The following is a 22244-nucleotide window of genomic DNA, read 5'->3' as shown; positions in this document are numbered from 1 at the left end:
GATCAGTCTATAATTTTAATGGTAGGTTTATTTTACCAGTGAGAGACAGAATAACAACAAAAACATCCATAAAAACACATTTCAAAAAAGTTATAAATTGATTTGCATTTTAATAAGTGAAAAACGTATTTGACCCCTTCGCAAAACATGACTTAGTACTTGGTGGCAAAACTCTTATTGGCAATCACAGAGGTCAGACTTTCTTGTAGTTGGCCACCAGGTTTGCACACATCTCAGGAGTTGAGTGGATGCTGGTCCCAGCTGCCTTGAGATCATTGACAAGATTATCTCGTGTAGTTCTGGGCTAATTCCTCACTATTCTCACGATCATTAAAACCCCACAAGGTGAAATCTTGCATGGAGCTCCAGACTGAGGGAGATTGACAGTTATTTTGTGTTTCTTCCATTTGCAAATAATCTCACTAACTGTTGTCATCCTCTCACAAAGCTGCTTAGCGATGGTCTTGTAGCCCATTCCAGCATGGTGTAGGTATACAATCTTGTCCCTAACATCCTTGGACAGATCTTTGGTCTTGGTAATGGTGGAGAGATTGGACTCTGATTGAATAATTGCTTCTGTGGACAGGTGTCTTTTATACTGGTAACAAGCTGAGATTAGGAGCACTCCCTTTAAGAGAGTGCTCCCAATCTCAGCTTGTTACCTGTATATAAGACACCTGGGAGCCAGAAATCTTGCTGATTGATAGGGGATCAAATATTTATTTCACTTATTAAAATGCAAATCAATTTATAACTTTTTTTAAAAATTAGATTTTTTTGATGTTCTTCTGTTTCTCACTGTTAAAATAAACCTACAATTAAAATTATAGACTGATCATTTCTTTGTCAGTGGGCAAACATGCAAAGTAGAGTAGTGGAGTAGAAACTGTCCTGGCATCAGTGGCATCTTTGGTATTGTTGGAATTATTAGTGCCCCATCGTTGGTGTCTGTGGGAGGAATAGTGCCCCATCTTTGGTGTCAGTGGGAGGAATAGTGCCCCATCTTTGATGCCAGTGGGAGGAATAGGGCCCCATTGTTGGTTTCAGTAGGAGGAATAGTGCTCCATCATTGGTGTCAGTGGGAAGAACAGTGTACCAACCTTGGTGTCAGTGAGATGGATAGTGCCTCATTGTTGGCGTCAGTGGGAAGAATAGTGCCCCATCCTTGGTGTCAGTGGGAGAATTAGTGCTCCATCGTTGGTGTCAGTCAGAGGAATATCACCCCATACTTGGTGTCAGTGGGAAGAATATTGCCCCATCCTTGGTGTCAGTGGGAGGAATAGTGCCCCATTGTTGGTGTCAGTGGGAGAAATACTGCCCCATTGTTGGTGTCAGTGGGAGGGATACTGCCCCATCATTGGTGTCAGTGAGAGGAATAGTGCCCAGCGGACTAAGGCAGTGTAAGGAAAAGTGCCCCATTGTTGGTGTCAGTGGGAGGAATATCGCCCCCATCGTTGGTGTCAGTGAGAGGGATAGTGCCTCATTGTTGTTATCAGTGGGAAGAATAGTGCCCCATCCTTGGTGTCAGTGGGAGAAATAGTGCTCTTTCATTGGTGTCAGTGGGAGGAATAGTGCCCCATCCTTGGTGTCAGTGGGAGAATTAGTGCTCCATCGTTGGTGTCAGTCAGAGGAATATCACCCCATACTTAGTGTCAGCGGGAAGAATATCGCCCCATCCTTGGTGTCAGTGGGAGGAATAGTGCCCCATTGTTGGTGTCAGTGTGAGAAATACTGCCCCATTGTTGGTGTCAGTGGGAGGAATACTGCCCCATCGTTGGTGTCAGTGAGAGGAATAGTGCCCAGCGGACTAAGGCAGTGTAAGGAAAAGTGCCCCATTGTTGGTGTCAGTGGGAGGAATATCGCCCCCATCGTTGGTGTCAGTGAGAGGGCTAGTACCTCATTGTTATTATCAGTGGGAAGAATAGTGCCCCATCCTTGGTGTCAGTGGTAGAAATAGTGCCCCATCATTGGTGTCAGTGGGATGAATACTGCCCCATCATTGGTGTCAGTGGGAAGAATAGTGCCCCATCCTTGGTGTCAGTGGGAGAAATAGTGCTCCATCATTGGTGTCAGTGGGAGGAATAGTGCCCCATCATTGGTGTCAGTGGGAGGAATAGTGTCCCATCATTCAGCTTTGGGTGTGGCTGCTGGAAGGTTCTCTGGCTGTGTGTCTGGAGCTGCTGCAGGTGATCTGTGTAAGAGGGGAGTGAGGTGAAATCCCTCCCAGCTCTCCTGGCTCCCTTCTGGGGAAGCCATGGAGGCCAGCAGGGCCTCTCCTGCTGGAGGCTCTCAGCCATCCCCTGGGCAGATGGATGGCATGCATGCTCCTGTGCAGCCCGTGGTTGGTGATCTCTCTGCACCTGGTGAGGAGGAAGATGCTGGATCCATTCGGGAGCGAGTGGTGGCCGGGATCAAAGTCCTCAATAAGGAAAGAGACAAGCTCTTTGAAACGCCTGAGAAAGCAGCGTGAAGGCTTGTTCAGCAAGAACCGTGGATCCATGGATTCAGAGGTCCAATTAGCGAAAGTCCGTGTGGAACATCAAGAAACTATCGTGGCCATGATGGAAGGCAGAGATGGTCCCTTCAGGGAGAAGTTTTGCAATGAACGAAGGTTTGCAAAGACGGAGGTGGAGGAGGAGACCCCCAGTTCAGACCCCCTTCCCCCTCAAGGTGAGGTAAGCAGCCCATTGCCATCTTAGGGCTCAGGAGGCATGCTGAAAGTTATACAGGTAATGGAGTCTCCAATGCAAGAAGATCAGCTGGTGTTTGGTGGTGTGGAGGACTTACCTGACAGTGTGCCTGATAAAGTAAAGTATATAAAGCCCCAGGTTACAGATAAAACTGTTTTTGTGCCTTTTAGCACCTTGCCTAATGATGGGTTTCCTAATGACACTCAGGGTGATTCCCCTAGGCTCAGCAATGTTGTGCCTGCTGCTGATGTCTCTAAACAGGAAAAGTTTTGTTTAAAAAATGACATTTCTGCTGAAGAACCACAAAACCCAGATGAGCCGATTAACCCCCCTTCTGCTGAGCTTAAAACTATTTCAGTCACTGTTGAACAGGACTCTACAGCGCAGCCGCAGGAAGCACCTGGTACTGCATCAGAAACAGTTATCCCTAATAACATTGCAGGCATGGTGGAACCCACCATTGTGTGTGGAACTGATAATGCTGCTGGTTTAGGCCAAGCTGGTAAAAATAATAATAGTAGTGTACCAGCTAATGTGACATCAGTATGGGGTCTTGGCCCTAAAAAACCTACATTTGCACAGGTGGTAAGCTGTGCTCCTGGCAATATCATCAAGCCAGGGTTACAATCAAGGAGGAGCTCTGCTTCTAATCGGGGGTTTTCCCTCGCAGGCTGCCACTATGAGCACCATTGGATCTGGTCTTGGATCTATGGCTTCTGCTGGGGGTCCAAGGCGGAACGTAGTCCTCCTTAAATGGGAAGGTGGTGATGTCCCTCTAGCAAGGCGTATGGTGGTGGACCTGTTTTTAGATATGGGTTTTGGAGCTGATGACCTATATGCCCTGATACATGTGGCTGGAAGCCGGGAATACACAGTTAGTTTCACCAGACCAGAGGGTCTTGACTTGTTCTGGGAACGATATATGGCTCGGTGCAGGTCAAGACCCGAATGGGAAGGTCTGGTGCCAGTGGCAGTTTCCCAAAGGTCAACAGTAAAGAAAATTACTATTATCCTTACAAATGAGAGTGTTCCTGCTCGGAACTTAGAGGTCTGGTTGAAAAATTATGGGGATGTTTTGACCAGGCCAGATAAAATTCATGATGAGCGTGGCATCTGGACCGGGGGTTGGTCGGTAATGGTCAGGTTGGCTCGGGATGGGAATGTTGTCCGTCACCTGTCCTCTTCTGCCTTTATAGGGAGGGATAGGATGACTATTTTTAATCCCGGTCAGCCAAAACTGTGTCACCGCTGTGGAGAAAAGGGGCGTTTTAGCTCCTCTTGTTCTGTACTGATCTGTTCAGTATGTCGGAGACAGGGTCATGTGGCCAGGGACTGCACCAGGCGATAAGGTGCAACCTGTGCCTGCGCCTTGGTCACCCCTACAGCCAATGTCCTGAAGCCTGGCATAATATGGATAGAGAGGTGATAGATGATCTGGACAGGTTGGAGGATGAGGCCCCTGGTGTACCACCCTCCTCTGCGGGAACTGACTCCCCTGGTCTTGTTCAGGATCCCTCCCTAGTCCCTGTGCCCACCCCTCCTGTATCTGTAAGTATTCCTTCTGTGTCTGTCTCTGTGTCCCCCCAGCCTACTGTTCCCGCTCCTTTTGTGTCAGAATCTGCCAAGTCTGTGCCCCCTGAGTCAGTTATTCCCGATCAGTCTTCCCTTCCTAAGTGTGACCTTAAAGAAGCCCCCCACCCACCAGGAGTGGTAGAGGGTACCAAAAAGGGTGCTGCTACGGCTTCCTCTGTAAAGAAGTCTTCTGTGAAGACTTCAAAGAAGAAGAAGAAAACAAGAGATGAAAGCATCTCTGAATCTGACCTGCAGTACCTGGAGGAGAGAAGGAAGGTTGTAAGGCGGAAGAGACAGACGGTGAGGATGGAACAGGGACAGGATGCCCCAGTGACTGTCTCCAACCGGTATAGGGCTTCTGCTTGGGATATCTCCTCATCTGGGGATTCTTCTGAGCAGAATTCAGAAATTGAAATGGAGTTGGAGGAGGCTTCAAGAAAGGGAGAGGCTTCTGGTGATGAGCAGCAGAGGGGAGCTAAGAAGCAATCCACCCAATAACCCAAATGGCGGTTCCCCCTCCGTTAAAAGTGGTGACAATAAATGTCGCCAGTATTTAGTCAGTAAGAGCTCGTTCTATGGCCTTCTTTTTGTTCAGCCAATTAGATGCTGACATTTTATTTTTGAAGGAGACTAGGCTCACCTCCTTGGCAGATATTCATATGGCCAAGAGAGAGTGGAGGTATGGTCCATCTTACTGGTCTCTTGCGGCCGAGCCTTACGGCGGGGTGGCGGTGTTGTTTAAAACCGGCATAGTAACTGTCTGGCGGGTTATTGAGGTGGAGATTGGGAGATGTATGGTCTTAGACGTTCTTGTGGGAGGGCAGGACCTGCGCCTAATTAATATTTATGGGCCGCACACAAAGTGGGACAGGAAATGCCTTTTTACAAGGATCAAGCCATTTCTTTTTACGTCCCGGCAAGTGGTTTTTGGAGGTGACTTTAATACTGTGACTAGGCCTAAGGACAGGAAGGACTTCAATGACAGGCTGGAATATGATAGCGTTTTTTAAAAAGTATGGTTAGGGATGCTGGTCTTGTGGATGTGCACATTAAGCACCTTCCGGATGACACCGGGTTCACCTTTCATCGAGGTAATAGTCAGAGTAGGATAGATAGGTTTTTTTTTAAGGAGGCCTCTGCTTTCTCACCCCCAGTGGTGCAGGCAGTGGAGTTCTCTGATCACTGTATGCTATCTGTGGTCTTGAATGCTTCAGACTTCCCTCAGAGGGGCAAAGGCATCTGGAGATTAAATTCGACTCTCCTTGAGGAAGAACATGTTAGACAATCCTTTGAGGAATTCTTTCAGGCACAGGTGACCATCCTGGACTTTTGTAGCAGCAAGGCTGAGTGGTGGGATCTGACCAAAAAAGAGGATTGCTGGATTCTTCAGGGGTCTAGCCAATAAAAAACAGTTTAATAGATACATGACCTACCAACGTTTGCGGAGGAAGCTGGATATTCTTGTCTCGAGAGGAGGAGATCCTGGGGCAATCTCTGAAGTGAAAATCCTCCTCAGGAAGTGTCAATATGACCGGCATACCTCTTTGGTTCTGGAGCGGGACTATGGGAAATACCACTCGCCTGACCCTTACCAGAGCTGCAAACAGGGTGTAGCTGTTAAGATGGTCGTTGGCCTTAAGGATAGTACAGGTTCCTTGACAAAGTCCAGATCAGGGATCCTGGAGGTCGTGAGGTCTTTTTATGCTGAACTTCTTGGGAGGAAAGAGCTTGACCGAGACAAAATGGAAAGTTTTTTGGACTCTACTCCAGGTCTAAATGGTGGAGATGTCCCTTTGATGAATTTGACAGAAGAGATCACAGTTGAAGAGGTGACGAGGGCAATTGAACAGCTTGCCATCAAAAAGTCACCTTGATCGGATGGCCTGACTGCTGAGTTTTACAAAGCCTTTAAGTCTATTCTGGCCCCACATTTGGCAGAGATTTTTAACAGTTGTCTTGCTGAGGTGGTGCTTCCCCCTTCCATGAGACTCTCAGCTGTGATTCTTCTTTCAAAAGGTAAAGATCCTTCGATGATTGAGAATTGGCGCCCCATCAGCCTTCTCAATGTCGATAGAAAGGTGCTGGCGAAGATACTTTTCTGGCGCCTATCGGCAGTAGCAGAGTCTTTGCTTTCTCGCCATGAGCACTGTTCGATCCAGGGTAGGAGCACCTTCACAGCGGTTTTAGCTGTCCGGGAGGCCTTGGAGCAGTGCAGGGCTGCAGGCTGGGGAAAGTATCTACTGGCAGTGGATCAGGCAAAGGCTTTCGATCGTGTCAATCATGAGTACCTGTGGTTGCTCTTTACGGTCTGCCGGGTGATTTTGTCGATTGGTTAAAAGTCTTGTATAAGGGGGCAGAAAGCTTCCCTCTTGTTAATGGTTGGGTTGGACAGTCCTTTGAGGTTTGCTCTGGGGTGCGCCAGGGTTGTCCCCTGAGTCCCCTGCTCTATGTGTTTGCAATTTACCCCTTCATCAGGAGGCTAGAGAGCAGCATGTTGTGTTGGGTACCAGTGGGAATCCTGGGTGAGCCGTCTTTGAGGGTTGTTGCCTAGGCGGATGATGTGTCATTGATTGTCACTGGGACAGATGAAGCGGAGGAGGTGGTCTCTCTGACATCACGGTACTCTGAAGCATCAGGCTCCAAGATCAATCAGGAAAAGAGTGAAGTTTTTTGGATGGGAAAGGAAGGTGAGGGGTTTGATCTCACGGACACCTTTCCAGTGCCCCAGGAAAAAATTAAGATATTAGGCATTGAATTTGGACCTGGCGATTATGGCCTCAAAAACTGGGAAGGCAGGCTGGAAGTTGCCAATACTAAGGTGGTCAGCTGGAAGAGATGGAAGTTATCTCTGAGGGAAAGGGTTGATCTGATTAAGACTTACCTGATACCGATCTTCTTGTATGTCAGCCCTGTCTGCATCTTGCCAGTGTCTCTCTATGCTAGGATCTATAGTGTGTTCTTCCAGATGCTGTGGGGGAACAGACTGAACCCCATCAAGAAGAATGTCACCTATCTATCCAGGAGGGAGGGTGGCTTAGGTATGGTTAACCCCGTTCTTTTCTTTTCACTGCTATTTCTCAAGTTTAACATTGGTAGTATGCTTGCAGTGGAACCTCCTGGATGGGCAGGCATGTTTAGATCTTGGTTTAGGCCTTTTCTGCGACTTTGGGAAGAAGGTGGCCAAGTGAAGAATCTCAGGGGTCATCGTGGTCAGCCTATGTCGCTCCATGTCTGAAGTTGCTGCGGCAGTGGCGACTGTCGGCTGAAGATCTCAGATCCGCTCCGAGGAAAGTCCTTATGAGCCGAGTCTTGAGCGAAGTCTTTCATGACCCACTGGCCTTAAGGGATTGCCCAGGCCCAATTTTGAGGGAAGGGTTAAGACTGATTAATTTGGCTAGAGTACCCCTTAAATTCAGGGATCTCTCCTGGTTGTGCTTCCACAGGAGGCTCTTTGAAAATTTGGGCAATTTGAAATTCCGCAGTGGAATGGATCGTTGTTGTCCTCGGGAGGAATGTGCAGGTGAGGAGGAGACTATGGACCATTTTCTGCTTCGTTGCCCTTTTAACATAGAGGTATACAAACAGGTTGGGCGGGTGTACGGAGCATTCAATACTGGTGGGGGCTTTTGTTTGGATACACTTTTTTTAGTTAGTTTAGTAGTCCGTTATTACACATGGAACGCATGGTGTCAGGTCACCCTTCGGCGTAAAATCCTTCCTGTTCAGGTGGTGGTGTGTGACATTCTGCATGAGGTGGGGAAGATTCGGGCGCTTGAGAGAGACAAGTGGGGTCAGAGGGCTTGGTTGAAGGCGTGGAGGGGTTTCAAGCCTCCCTGACTGCCAGGAGTCTCTTTCCCGGGTGTGGCTTTCTGTCTCTTATCACCCTAGATTTTTTCTTAATGCTCAGTTTTTGATAAATGGCTGCATACATAGGTGATGGGTTGTGCCTCTTAGGCCCTCTCTGCTGCTTTATGTAAATAGTTTTCTAAGAATGTTGGAAGTGGATTATGTATATATTGTATATATTCTGCACATGGATGTGTATTCCTTTGTTTTTTTCTGTTGGAATATTGTACTATAGTTCTGTTTTTTACTTTTGTATAAAATATGTTGCTTGATTCTTTTCAATAAAAGATCAATAGTGCCCCATCATTGGTGTCAGTGGGAGGAATACTGCCCCCATTGTTGGTGTCAGTGAGCGGAATAGTGCCCCATCGTTGGTGTCAGTGAGCGGAATAGTGCCCGACAAAGGCAGGCAACGGGCCGTAGTTTGGGGAACAATGTAATAGAGTTGCAAAAATTAAGTTTAAAGTTTCAAAGTTAAAAAAGTTCTTTACCTACTGCATAATGGTAATTATGTTTTATACTGCATAATGAAAGGTGCACATACTCATGTATACCACCATTCTGCATTTGTTTTACTCCTAAATTGGCTCAGTTAAAGGGCCATTTCCTTGTCGTCTTTTTTTATCCCAACTCATTTCCTGCCAGTCATGTTGTTCAGTGTATGAACTCCTACTGAGGAGAATTTTTCAGCCACATTGTGCAAAACCGCTCTCAGTCAACAAGAACCTGCCTCAGGCCCCACAAAGCCCACTCTATTACCACTGTGCACCTCTCTGCTACAGTTTCAGGTTTTTAGTAAAGCCATGACTTTAAAGCCTCACCCATCTGCCTGCCCCTCCAATAAGAATTTAGTAGTCACTGAAGTGCTCTTTTTGCAGAGGGTGGCAGCAGGCTGGTCTGACTTCCCCCACATAGAAGTAGGCGTTGAATATAGTATCTGGTACCTTGTGTTAGGCAGGAATAGCGAGCTGTTTATACACGTCCATCCCATGTGTGGATTCTACAGTTTTTGCACACGTCAGGTCATGGAGGGAAGAAATAGCACTCCAGTACACTGAGGAAATGTTAAGCAACATTGAATTTCTGAATTAATTATTGATTTTAGCATCTGCCATAGGAGGAGCTGTATTGAGGGTGCTGATATGAATGTTCATGTGATTTTTCCTGCTACAGCCTCTTAGCCACTTCCATGGAAAGTTCAGGGCGGAATAATGAAGGCTGAATGTTTATTTTATGATTAAGGCTTCATTCACACGGCCGTAAAAAATGTTCCTGATGTTATTACACATGTGTTTTCTAGGAGAAAGGTTACTGCAAAAGACGTGTATGCGTACATTCCTTGTTTTTATGAAACTTTATTTTTCCCCTTTGTTTAGACTTAATCTACGCACCTACAAATGCATTTACATGTGTTTATATGCGTAACCACGTGAACGCATGTTTTTTGATTCTGTATTACGGATCTGAAAGCAGCTCATGTTTTTGCACCTGTGTGAATGGCTCCCTTGAAAACAATGCGGCTGAATATAGATACTGTGACTGTATGCGAGGTGAGGTAGTAGATAATCGCTATATTTCACCTCGCATACGTTCTGTAGTGAGAGACTGAACCAAAATCCGGCCCGTCCATGAGTTCATGCTCAGGTGGACTTTAAATGAACAGGAAGAAAGCACAGAAATGTTCAGGCCTGAGACTCAGAAGGGAATCTGAGAGAGGAGCTCTTTTTGGACTTTAAAAGAAAAGGTGTTTGCTTTACCATATGTTTTGTGGGTGATGGGGACCAGGCCCACACTGTATAGTGAGGAAAACTCCTGTATAGTTTAGCGCCGGACGGCAAGGATTTATTTTGCTGTTTTGTTGTTTTTTCATATTTGCAAACCTCTGATGGATAAAGCTGGCAAACCACCAGACTTTTAAGAAGTTACCTGCATGCTGGCCTTATTTTCCTGGAAAAGGTGACCCCTGTGAGCTAATCTCCCACAATACTGATTAATAAAAAGGCTTGTATATGCTTTTTTTTTTTTTTTATGCCCGTGTGAATGAGGCCTTAATCATAAAATAACCTAAAACAGTCAGAACCTCAATACCGCAAACCTGAATGATTAGTGATATAGGTGTGGGCTTATTCAGTAAAACAGTGCAAATGTATAATAACTGAGAGCAACCAATCAGATTTTAGTTTAAAATCGTTGCTATGGATGACTGCATATTCTATGCTCTTACACTGCTATTCCAAATACACTGCATAGTGTGACGTTCTCCATAGAGAACCAACCATAGGACTTTAAATGTGCCCTAGTATGTATAAGAGGTGTGTCTAAAAAGTTTGATAAATGGTCCAATATCTCAACGGAAACTTGGGCCAGATGCGCGCACATGCACATGGCTATCCAGAGACACGTCAAGAAGCGCCACATAGCGTGGTGTACACGTGATCATCAGGGTAAACTGCGAGCAGTCAAATGTAGTCAGTGTGAGAGGTAGTGCAATAGAGCAATGAGTGAACATCAAGTTATGCTACAAATTGACACGCATGAAATGTTGGCGCTAGTGTTCAGGACAGAAGCCATGAGCAGCAAATGTGTTTATGACTGGTTCAAACGCTTTCATAAAGGGAAGGAAACGACTGAGAATGGGCCACGTTCGGGTCAGCTGTGAACAAGCAGATCCCCAGACATGGAGCAAGGGCGAATAATGCTGGTATGAGATTGGCGACTGACTCTGCGACTGATGGCAAAGGAGTTGGGGATTAGCAAGGACACGGAGCGCACCATTGTCCGTGAAGATTTTAATAAGCAGAATATCTGTTCCCAGTTTGTGCCCAAAAGCTGAAAGGCGAACAGAATGCAAAACAGATGGAAACTTTTGGAGATTTCATTACCATTTGTGACCGGAATCCATCCTTTCTGCCAACCATCGTCACAGGGGATGAGACCTGGTCCAACCAGATTGATCCGGAATCCAAGCAGCAATCGATGGAATGGCATTCGCCGTCTTCTAGACTTCTTTCTGTTTCCCCTCCTGAAGAGCATCAAGAAAGGCACATGTTTTGCGGATGTGGCGGCAATCCAAGAATGTGTTACTGCGGTTCTGCAATCAATTTCTAAAGAGCCCTTTGCTGACCGTTTCCAGAAGCTTTATGAACATTGCTAAAAGTGTGTTGTGAAGGATGGCGAATATTTTGAAGGCCAAGAAAATGTACTTTGTTTGTATCTTCTGTTTTCTGATACCATTCACCAAACTTTTTAGACACACCTCGTACAACATACACCACAAATAAAATTCCATACATTTATTATAGTTTTTTGTAACATATTAATCTTTAAATTATTAAATACAATGTGTACATAACATTCTGGCCATATTAGCTCATTTATAAATGTGTAACATATTTCACAATGGATAAAATATTTGTTTCACAGTACAACGTTGACTTTCCCACTCTTCAGGAAATTTCTTATATCCTTTGGTATTTCCAAGACGTATTGTTTCCAAAGTTCTAAATGATGATAACATAAGGGGGGCTGTGTCATTACATACCATGTTTCCGGGGTTCCAACCATCCCACTTCCTCAGACTCTTTGAAACTATTTTAATAAAAACGTGATATGTCCACATTCAACCAGGTAAATGTATACCAGCAACCTATGCCCTATATATACTATATGTATATACACACAACACAATATGATGAATAATAAGGGCATCCCCTCCTCCACCATAATGGATCCCTAATAATTTGCTTTATCAAAACCACACCTAACCCACACCACAAACTCCACCCACCGTCCATCTCTACCAATCTCCATAGTCAGAGCGGCAAAAGCACTGCCCATACTTCACACTCCGGAGACAGGTCCGACCAATAGAGGGTTGGTTTGGTGGTGGTTCCCAAGTTCCTGGTCCTATTACTTGTAAAAATAAATATTCATTTTTTATTATTGTATTGCGTGTGTGTAAATAAAAATAAAAAATTGTCACTGTATTGACACTGTCAGGGAAGGGGCTAACATCAGGATCAAATAAAGGGGTGCCCAAACAAAAGGGTTTAAAGTGAACAAAAAGTACTAAAAAAGCTGCATAAAGAAGTGTCATTTATATGGTTCCGCAGCAGTTGACACTTCAAGGATCAGTTCTGGAAAACATACTAGTCCCAAGTGCTTGATTGAGATAATTTGTATTTTATAAAGAAGTGTGCCCATATGGAAATCAAGCCTCAGTTACTATTATGTAAAGTAGCTGTGTGTGCACACGGCTCAGAGAGGGAGCTGGGAAGGGGGCATTCCCGGATCGATTGTTTTTCAATACAGTTCATCCAGGTAACATCCACCATGTAAGAGGAAAAAATATATATCCACAAATGATACAGGCAGAAAGAGCACACCTACCAAGGTCATTTTGAAGGAAAAGATTGACAGCGGGAAGATTTAACAAATTAGAGGGTGAGCAAAAGGCGCAACTCCTAGGGAGGAGTGAAGTTTCATTTGCAGGGAGTTGCTCAGGAAGGAAGTGCAGGGGGGACTAAAGAGAGATCCTATATTACCTAAATGTTTTTCACAGAAGACAGCAGAGGGGCTATTCAGACTAATATCTTTTTGCACGTTGAGAGGCAGTGCTAATCCTTGCAGAAAAAAAAGGTAAGGCAAGAGGTCAGGTTTAAAAAATATTTACCACCTTTTAGAAGCGTAAGCTTCCCTGTTAGTCAGAATTTCTTGCCTGTAGTTATATTATTATTATTATACAGGATTTATATAGCGACAACAGTTTTCGCAGCGCTTTACACTATAAGGGAAGACAATAGGGAAGACAGTTACAATACAATTCAATACAGGAGGAATTGGAGGGCCCTTCTCGTTAGAGCTTACAGTCTAGAAGGGAGGGCCAAGTGAAACAAAAGGCAATAACTGTGGGAGATAAGCTGATGGAGAAAATGGAAGTACGGTTGTTAGGTGTGGGTAGGATAGGCTTCTCTGAAGAGGAGGGTTTTCAGGGATTGTCTAAAAGCGAATAGAGTAGGAGATAAGCGGACAGATTGGGGTAAGGAGTTCCATAGGATTGGAGAGGCTCTGGAAAAGTCCTGGAGGCAAGTATGGGAGGAGGTGACGAGGGAGCTAGAGAGCAGGAGGTTTTGAGAGGAACAAAGAGAGAGATTAAGTTGGTATTTTGAGACTAGGCTAGTGATATAGCTGGGAGCTAAATTGTGGATGGCTTTGTATGATGTTGTTAGTATTTTGAATTTAATTTGTTGGGTGAGCGGAAGCCAGTGTAGAGGGATTGACAAAGAGGAGTAGCGGACACTAAGCGATTGGTAAGGTGGATGAGTCTGGCAGCAGCATTCATGATGGATTGAAGGGGGGATAGCCTATGTAGAGGTAAGCCAATGAGAAGGGCATTGCAGTAGTCGAGGCATGAGATGACCAGGGAGTGAATAAGGAGCTTTGTTGTGTCATTGGTTAGAAAGGGCCGTATTTTGGAGATGTTGCGGAGGTTGAGGCGGCAAGATTTGGACAGTGATTGGATGTGGGCCTTAAAGGAGAATTCAGAGTCCAGGACAACACCTAATACCTTGGCATGCGGGGATGGGGTGATAGTTGTGCCATCAATATTGACAGAGAGATCGGGGGAAGGGGCACATGGTGGAGGAAAAATTATAAGTTCGGTTTTGAATAGATTGATTTTGAAGAAGTGGTGTGACATCCAGACTGATATATCTGAAAGTAAATTAGTGATACGTGAGGAGGCTGAGGGAGTGAGCTGAGGGGTGGATAAATAGATTTGGGTATCGTCAGCGTAGAGATGGTATTGGACCCAGAGTCAGCTGACCCAGAGAGGAGGTGTAGATTGAAAATAGGAGAGGTCCAAGAACAGAACCTTGGGGGACCCCAACAAAGAAAGGAAGAGGAGAGGAGGAAGTAGAATTGTAAGTAACGCTAAAGGTGCAGTTGGATAAGTAGGAAGAGAACCAGTGAAGAGTACAGTCATGGAGACCAAAGGCGTGGAGTTTTTTGAGAAGAAGGGGGTGGTCATCTGTATCAAAGGCAGCAGAAAGGTCCAGAATTAGGAGTAAAGAACAGTGTCCATTGGTTTTGGCCATTAGAAGATCGTTTGTTAGTTTTAGGAGAGCAGTTTCTGTGGAGTGTTGAGGCCGAAATCCAGACTGAAGGGGATCAGGAAGGCTATTCTCAGCAAGGTGGTCGCTCAGTCAGTTGTAGACCAGACATTCAAGGAGTTTGGATAAAAAGGGGAGCAGGAAAATAGGGCATAGGTTGTTAAGATTGGTTGGGTCCAGTGAGGGCTTTTTAAGTATGGGGCGGCTGACTAGTGCATGTTTTAGAGAGTTGGGGAAGATGCCAGAAGAGAGATTGAAGATGTGGGTTAGAGAGCGTAGAATAGAGCCAGAGGGTGAACTTAGCATTTGCAAGGGAACTGAATCCAGAGGGCAGGTGGTTAAGTGGATTTTAGCAAACAGTTTAGCAACCTCGTCTATAGTGGTGAGGTTGAATGAGGGAAGTAGTGATTGCACCTGTGGGCATGAAGTGTAAAGTATGGAAGGCATCTGAGCAGCAGAGATCTCCTCACGAATTGTATCAAACTTCTGTTTGAAGTGGTTGGCGATCTCCTGGGCAGTGAGTGAGTTAGTGGGTGGAGACAGTGGAGGACGAAGTAGAGAATTAAAGGTAGCAAAGAGTTGCCGGGGGCGGGATGATAAGTTGTTAATGAGAGTGATAAAATAGGTCTGCTTGGCAGAGTGGAGACTGGAATTGTATTTTTGGAGGGCAGATATATATTGGTTGAAATCTTTCTGAGACCTAGTCTTACGCCATAGGCGCTCAAGAGCACGGCTATACTTTTTCAGACTTCTAGTGTTATCTGTTTGCCAAGGTTGAAGGGGTCGCGGCCTGATTTAATGTGTAGTGAGGAGGGCCAGTGTGTCCAGGGAGGCTAAGAGGGAAGCGTTGTAGACAGAAGTGGCTAGGTTGGTGCAGGACAGGGGTGCGATTTTGTCATAGAGGTGGTCAGTAGCAGAGTAGAGAAGGGTTGAGATGGCGTAGGTTGGGCAGTTAGAAGGTGAGGAGGTGGAGGAGAGGGAGAGAGTGAAACTAATAAGGTAGTGATCAGAGAGAGGGAAAGGATAGTTTGAGAGGTTGTACGGAGTGCATAGATGGGAGACAACAAGGTCAAGGATATTGCCTTTAGAGTGAGTAGAAGCATGTATACATTGCTTCAGGTCAAAGGAGTAGGTTAGACTGAGAAGTTTGGAAGTGGCGGGAGTGTTAGTATTAATAGGGAAGTTGAAGTCACCGAGAATAATTGTGGGGATTTCAGAAGAGAGAAAGTAGGGTAGCCAGGCAGAGAAGTCATCAAGAAAGGTTGATACTGGTCCAGGGGGGCAGTAGATCACAGCTATTCTTAGAGAAACAGGAGAGAAAAGATGATGGCCCCTGTTACAGGGTATTTAAAGTAGGTGTGGTTTAACGGTCAGAGAAAGAGACACCATAAGGAGAAGGATGTAGGGCCACATAGTATGTACCTGCACTTTCTTCTTCAGGGAAAAACTGGATCACGGCCAGTCCCCTAGATAGGGAAGAAGTTGGAAATTACGTCAGGAGTGGACATTACAAGCACCACAGCCTTGAATATTAATAAGTGGTGAAATGTCACAAGACACACATAAATAATATACAGCATTTATGCGTACAATAATAGGTCTTGTTATTGTGAATTTTTATATACACTTTCCATACTATAAAGCTGCAGCAGGAATATAAAGCAAACATCCTCTGGTGCATGCACATACTGTATCTCCAAAAATATTATCAAGCTCTCTGGAACCCGCTGTGCCCTAATGTGTAAATTCTGACAGAAAAAAGGAAAGCCAACAACTGGTCCTCCCTATTTTGTGTCTTACTATTGGTTCTTATATATGATTTGTGGGCTAAGTAACCAATAGAGAGCCAGAAAAAGTAGGAAGTGGCATCTGTCAACCTTTCTGCTTCAAGTAAGTCTTTACATATTGGATCACCCTATGTTTTGGAGGTTCCAAAACGCATTCACAGGTGTGTGAAAACACCAGTGAGAGTCTTCTTTTAATTCTAGTTGCAATGTAAAAATGTTATGTCATAGAAAGGGTTGCTTTAAAGAGATCCTAACATAAAGTTATGAGCAAATTCCAATTATTTTCTTGATGCAGTTGGGAAGAGTTGGAACCACTATCATGTTGTCATTGCTATTTTTTCCCTCCCTTCCTTGGACACCCAATATGGACACAGACAGTAAACCTGTGCGGGCCTTGTGTGCACTGGCTGTTGCGCCCCCTCTTCCTGAGCTGTCAGTCAAAAATCTGTTTCCTTTGATCAGTGTTGTCAGATCGCTAATCAGGTGGGTGGGGCTAGCTATTTCATACCACAGCTCAGCAACCCCTTTATGGATAGACATCGGGACAGTTGCTGTGTGCACAAGATCCGATCTCCCTGGGGATTCAACACATTTTGCACCATTTATTGCATGAACATTCTCAATTCCTCTAGTAAATTAGCCCAACCATAATATTGGAGTAAAAAAAAAGATTAGACAAGTTAGGATGCCATTCAACTTCCCAAAACCATCTAAAAATAAATTATTAGCTGTGGCTGAAGATATTGGTTCTAGCTCTCTAAGTATATTTCCACATTAAGTGGAAGTATGCAAAATTATTAAGGGTGATTTGCCTACCTAAAGTGACTTTATGGCAGTAATTTGCCTTTTTCAGCCACCCATGCCCTTTTTCTAAATCCTTTCCTCTCTCCCATGCTTCACACTGGCACCTCTTGAATATGTAATTGAAGGACAGTTGAGGCAGTGAAAGGTTCATCTTACACGGTCTGTGATTTCAGAAAGTTATGCTTTCTCTAATGCCGACACTGATAGCAGGAAGTGATGTGGCCATTTATTTCATAACTTTGATTGTCACCTCTTTGGCATACATTAGATCACAAGAGAATAGTAGAAGACAATGACATACTGCCACCTACTACTGTCTAAAATGACATTTCTTCTTTTCGTGTTCGTGATGTGTTTTAAAGTGGCTAAAGCCCCAGCGCTTTGCAGTTAGTTTGTCCTCACACAATTATATGTGCCTTCAAAATGTTCCTTTTCACCATAGGATGCCGTGGTTATATGTACACTGGGGGTCGGAACTGCTTTTGGAGAATCCATACTGGACAACACACCTAGACATGCCACCATTGTCACAAGAGAATTCAGTGAGCTCCTGCGCATTGAACAGAAGGACTTTAAAGCTCTGTGGGAGGTAAGCTTTCTGGTTTACTGGTTAATGTTAAAGAGAGCAGAGCTACTGAGGGTGCAGTGGCTTTAGCTACTGCTGGGCCCTTGAAGCTATGTGCAGCCAGGATTCAAACAGTTTTGTACTAGAGGAGATCTAGGGTGCTTTCAAATGTACTTATGTATTGCCAGAGGCTTGTAGGATCCAAACAGCTATGACATGGCAAAAAAATGCAAGTGCTTCAGGGCCCGTGAAACCTAGGGGGTGGGCCCAAGCTTGGCATCCTTTCCTTCTATTTCATCAGTATGGTGCTCACATTACGTTATTTACACAAAGACAGAATTTCTTTATTTTTTACATTATTTGCTGTTGTGGTTCTAAAGACTTACTGACAAAAGAATTTGATTTAGCACCCTGGGGGGGGGGGGGGGGGGGGTTGATGGTGAACAAGACACTCAATGGATTTACATTTTTCCAGGGTTACTTCCAGTTATTTTAGGTACTTATCTGCTAATCTAGGCCGATAGATAGATAGATAGATAGATAGATAGATAGATAGATAGATAGATAGATAGATAGATAGATAGATAGATAGATAGATAGATAGATAGATAGATAGATAGATAGATAGATAGATAGATAGATAGATAGATAGATAGATAGATAGATAGATAGATAGATAGATAATCAGTGGTTGCCACTAGACACATATCAGGGATAAAAAATGGGCCTGGGTGTGCGGCCAAGACTGTAGTACATATAATCCAAAAGAGAGAGCTAAACTCTCAGGTCTTAAAAGGTGATCGCACAGTGAAGATATTATTTCAATGAGGCACAAGACCCATGTGTTCAGCTCTCGCTTTTGGATAATAGATAGATATTATAATTTTGTGTTTACTTTATGCTAACACTGGATAATATAGTTTCCAGTGATCTTATAATGTTATGTTTATTCAATAAGTCCCTTTGGTAACCAATTACCACCATTTGTTGAATGGAAATCCTTACAAGGAATTATGGAAATCAATTTGACAGTCTTCATATTGAGAGGTGTCTCTAACAACTGTGTATTTGCAGAGTGACATATGTAATCTGTAAATAACAAATGGAGATGCAGATTACAGCAGTTGCTTGAAGATGCCAGATCGGCACTAGATGAGTTGTCTTTTTATCATCTGTGGAGACATATGTGGTGTTTGGAAATGGATTCCCCTTTGCCTAGAGTCTCTGCTGCTACATACTAGTGGGAGACTGGCAGACGTGCTCTTCAAAATGGAAATAAGATCCAGAAAATGTAGTTCTAATAAAAATAGCAATGACTAGAATGCTAAAATCTGTCAGGGAACAGTATGTAATCTTGGATGTTATCATAATGCAAATAGACAGTTTTTATTGGTGTTATTGAGCTGTGTGAGAAGCATCATGCATCAGTAGGGACATTCCTGTTTGCACTGTTTCCCTTGATTTCCCTTGATTGGAAAGCAATAATTACTTTTGAAGATGCAGTGTAAAGATGCAGTTACATCAAGTTCTTTCCTCCTCGTATACTCAATGTCCCATGTCTGAGGATTGCACTTTGAAGTCAATGGGATAACCATTCACATTCTGAAAGCATACCTATAGCAAACATAGAAAAGATGCATCGTCTGAGGGAACCTTATGGAGTTAAATTACCACATCAGGGCTGTAACGTTAAAGTAGAGCTATGGGCAAAACTTTTTTTTTCATTTTGCATAGAGTAAGGGAGGGTCCCCTGTTTGTGTCTCATTGGGGAGATTTACCTTCACTTCCTGTCCCATAGCCAAAACAGGAAGTGGGGTGAAATCCTTGCAAATTAAGGTAATTACTTGGGGTCCCCCAGGTCACCAGAACTAGTGTATACATTGGAGGATTTCTCCTCTATTTTTTTCTGGGGACAACCAAAAATATAGAATTTTAGTTTTTTACTTTCACTTTCCATGATAATGGTAAACAGGACAAATTGCAAGGACGAATCTCCCTAATGGGGGTACAGGCAACAATAAAAATTTAATAGGTGTTCTAATCCATCCTGGCAGGTGAGGTTTTGTTTTTCTCATTATTTAAATGATTGTTTTCTTCTTGCATCCTTTATTCTACACCCTCCACTCCATCAGGCCCAGCTTACTGATAATTTGTATTTATTTAAAGTTATGTAATGCCAAAATATGTAATTGTACAAAGACAATTTAGGCCCTGCTCTAGAGGCACAGGCATGCGCACAGGGTGTGACAGGGGTTCCTAATCACCACGTGCGGCGACGATTTTCCCTACTGTCCAACCTCCCCTGGGCACTGCCAGCTTCTATCTTCTCTGCTGTGTTTACCATGCTTCAGTTTGTAAAGAACAAGAAGCTGTTTAGCACAGAGCACTTCCCATTCATTCACTGTCCAGCGCAGCTGAGGCTGCAGAGAAAGGGACTGAGAAATCTCTGTCCTCAGTCCCTTTCTCTGTCCCAAAAGTGAGACATCAGTGGTCTGTTTGGACCTCTGATATTTCACCAAAGCCCCTTCAAACAGGGCTCCTAAAAAAATTGTAAAAAAATTTAATGAAAAATAAATTTTAAAAAAGAATAAATTAAATTGTTAAAAATAATAAAAACAAAAAACTACTGAAACTGTCCTCTGCCCTACTGACAAAGTCCATTGCTCTACTGACTGACACTGTCCACTGCTCTACTGACAATATACCCACACACGTGTGTTTGCGCTCTGGGGGTGCACAAGCGAATGCAATAGGTTGTGCACGCCTATGCCTAGAGGTAACTCACAAGGTCTCTACAAACAGTTTCTTTGGATATTTTTTTAACAGGAATAGATTGTTACCATCGTATTTATGGGTTGTGGAATGTAAATGAAACCCTTTAAAGAAGAAATATTGCCAGAAGGAAGAAAAAGTGTATTAAGCCATTCAGTGGTTACTGTGCACATAGCACTTGTCCCAATTTAAATCCAAACAGTGGATGGTAAATAAAAAAAATATATTTTTTTTCTGTCATCGCTGGCTGAAGCTTCTCCCCTTGAAGTCTAAAAATATAGGTGTTTCTATAAAGGGAGTTACAGTCAGCACTGAGCTCCCCACCCCCTCCATTCTGCTTTGCCCTGGCTCCTCATCTCTTTTGTTTGGTGCACACAGAGTTCAGACTGACCGCCGCAAATTCAGAGTGCAAAGATAGTGGAAGCTTGTGTTATGAGTGATTACAGCTGAAGTACTTTCATTTACAAAAACACAAGCTGACAATAGTATACACCAACTACCACACTAGTCCCACTTGTACAAGTGTAGTAGCCAGCATGTTCTGTTGTCAGCTTGTTTTTTGTGTGAAAAAGCAGAAGTCATTCATTCACAACACAGGCTGACAGTTTCCATTCTCAGACATCTCAAGTCTCCCGCAAATCGCGGGAGACTCCCGTTTTCTGCCCTGAGCTCACGGACACCCGCGAGCTCAGGGCGATATCCCGGCAGTCAGTGAGAGTGTGACTCACTCTGTGAATCATCCAAGCTGTGAAGCCGAGTAGAAGCAGCTGAGCTGTCAGTGTGACTCACTGTGTGAGTCATCCTGAGCAGCTCCGTGAAGTGAGACAGAGCCACTACTTCTGCCTGTGAGAGGAGGAGGGATACAGAGGAAACAGTAGCTTTCTCTCTACTCCTGACAGTGAGCCGCATATTTCACTGCTGCAGTTGGCCACAAGACCACATGTAACAGTAAGTATGCTAGGTACATGCAGATTGATTCCTCTATGTCCCCCATTAACTGTGCTTCCTAAAACATCTGCTTTAGCACAGAAATAAATGATGGGAAAAAAAAAATAACAGGAGATAAAAATTGTCAGCACTACAGCGGTTGTCCATAGCAACCCCTTCACTGATGTGTACTGAGAGCACAGGGGGCTTCTGGAAGCTTCTCACTGCTTGTCAAACATGTGGACCTATGGTAAAGTGTACCTGTAGATATTCTTCTTTTACATTTGGATGAAGGAATAAAACGTCTGCCATAGTCATTTTTTGTGGTCTATGTGTCTCTGGGGAAATGTACCCATTATTCCACTACCAGAAAGCCAACAGGAAGTCACTGGGCTTTTCCTGAAGGGAGGGGAATTACCCATTACCTAGAGATGCACTGTAAAGTATATAGCTAAATTCAAAACTTTTTTTTTTTTTTTATTAATTCTCCTCTGTATACTGATTCCATTTCATTTGATCATCCTTTAGTTGTGTTAAATTAGCGCCAGAGGGGGTGCGCGGCAGCGTGGGAAGAGTGCGGCGGCGCGCACGGGGGTATTCAGCGGCGCGGAGTGCCACCTCCCTGAAATGAGTTTTTGCAGGTTGGGATGTCTGCATTCTCTCTGTGTCCTGAATAGCTGGCAGCAATAAATGTACACTAAACAGGAGAGATGGGAAAGCAGCACAGCACAGCGATGTTCTGTGTGATAGCTTAGGAGGAAGGAGGGTGGGAGTTGGGCTCTGTGTGCACAGCCTGTCAGTCCCGCCTCTTCCTGAGCTATCAGTCATACCACCGCTATCACAGTCCGTGTTGTTGGATAGCTAGGCAGGTGGGCAGGGCCTGCATGAATTTAAGAGGTTTAATCATCTTTAATCTTGTTCAGTAATACTTCTTCTTTAGAAATCCCATGAAACATAAAGATAGAACATTTAGGGATCCATTTATCAATTTTGTCACCTAAGATTCATACATTTTCTAATTGAAGTTGAGTAAATCCTGACTGACAACATTGATAAATACAGTATGTGAGATACAATCAGCGCTACCCTTCATTATCCAAATACTGTGTCAATATTTCAGTATACTCATTTATGATATAAAATTGCTGCTGTACACTCCTAGTGATTCAAC

General features: G+C 44.1%; 1 protein-coding gene across 1 annotated transcript in view; it reads left to right on the top strand.

Moving 5' to 3' along the window:
* Window positions 1–22244, top strand: part of RAPGEF4 (Rap guanine nucleotide exchange factor 4) — a 480844-nt gene that overhangs the window by 51074 nt on the left and 407526 nt on the right. Inside the window, exon 4 of the mRNA XM_082260932.1 lies at window positions 17252–17398. Within this exon, the coding sequence (XP_082117058.1) occupies window positions 17252–17398 (147 nt within the window). The remainder of the gene's footprint in view (window positions 1–17251; window positions 17399–22244) is intronic.

Source organism: Pelophylax lessonae (genome assembly GCF_965119305.1).
Source record: "Pelophylax lessonae genome assembly, chromosome: 6".
NCBI lineage: Eukaryota > Metazoa > Chordata > Amphibia > Anura > Ranidae > Pelophylax > Pelophylax lessonae.
Note: the sequence above shows the minus strand (reverse complement) of the source record. Positions and strands in the feature narration are given on the sequence as shown.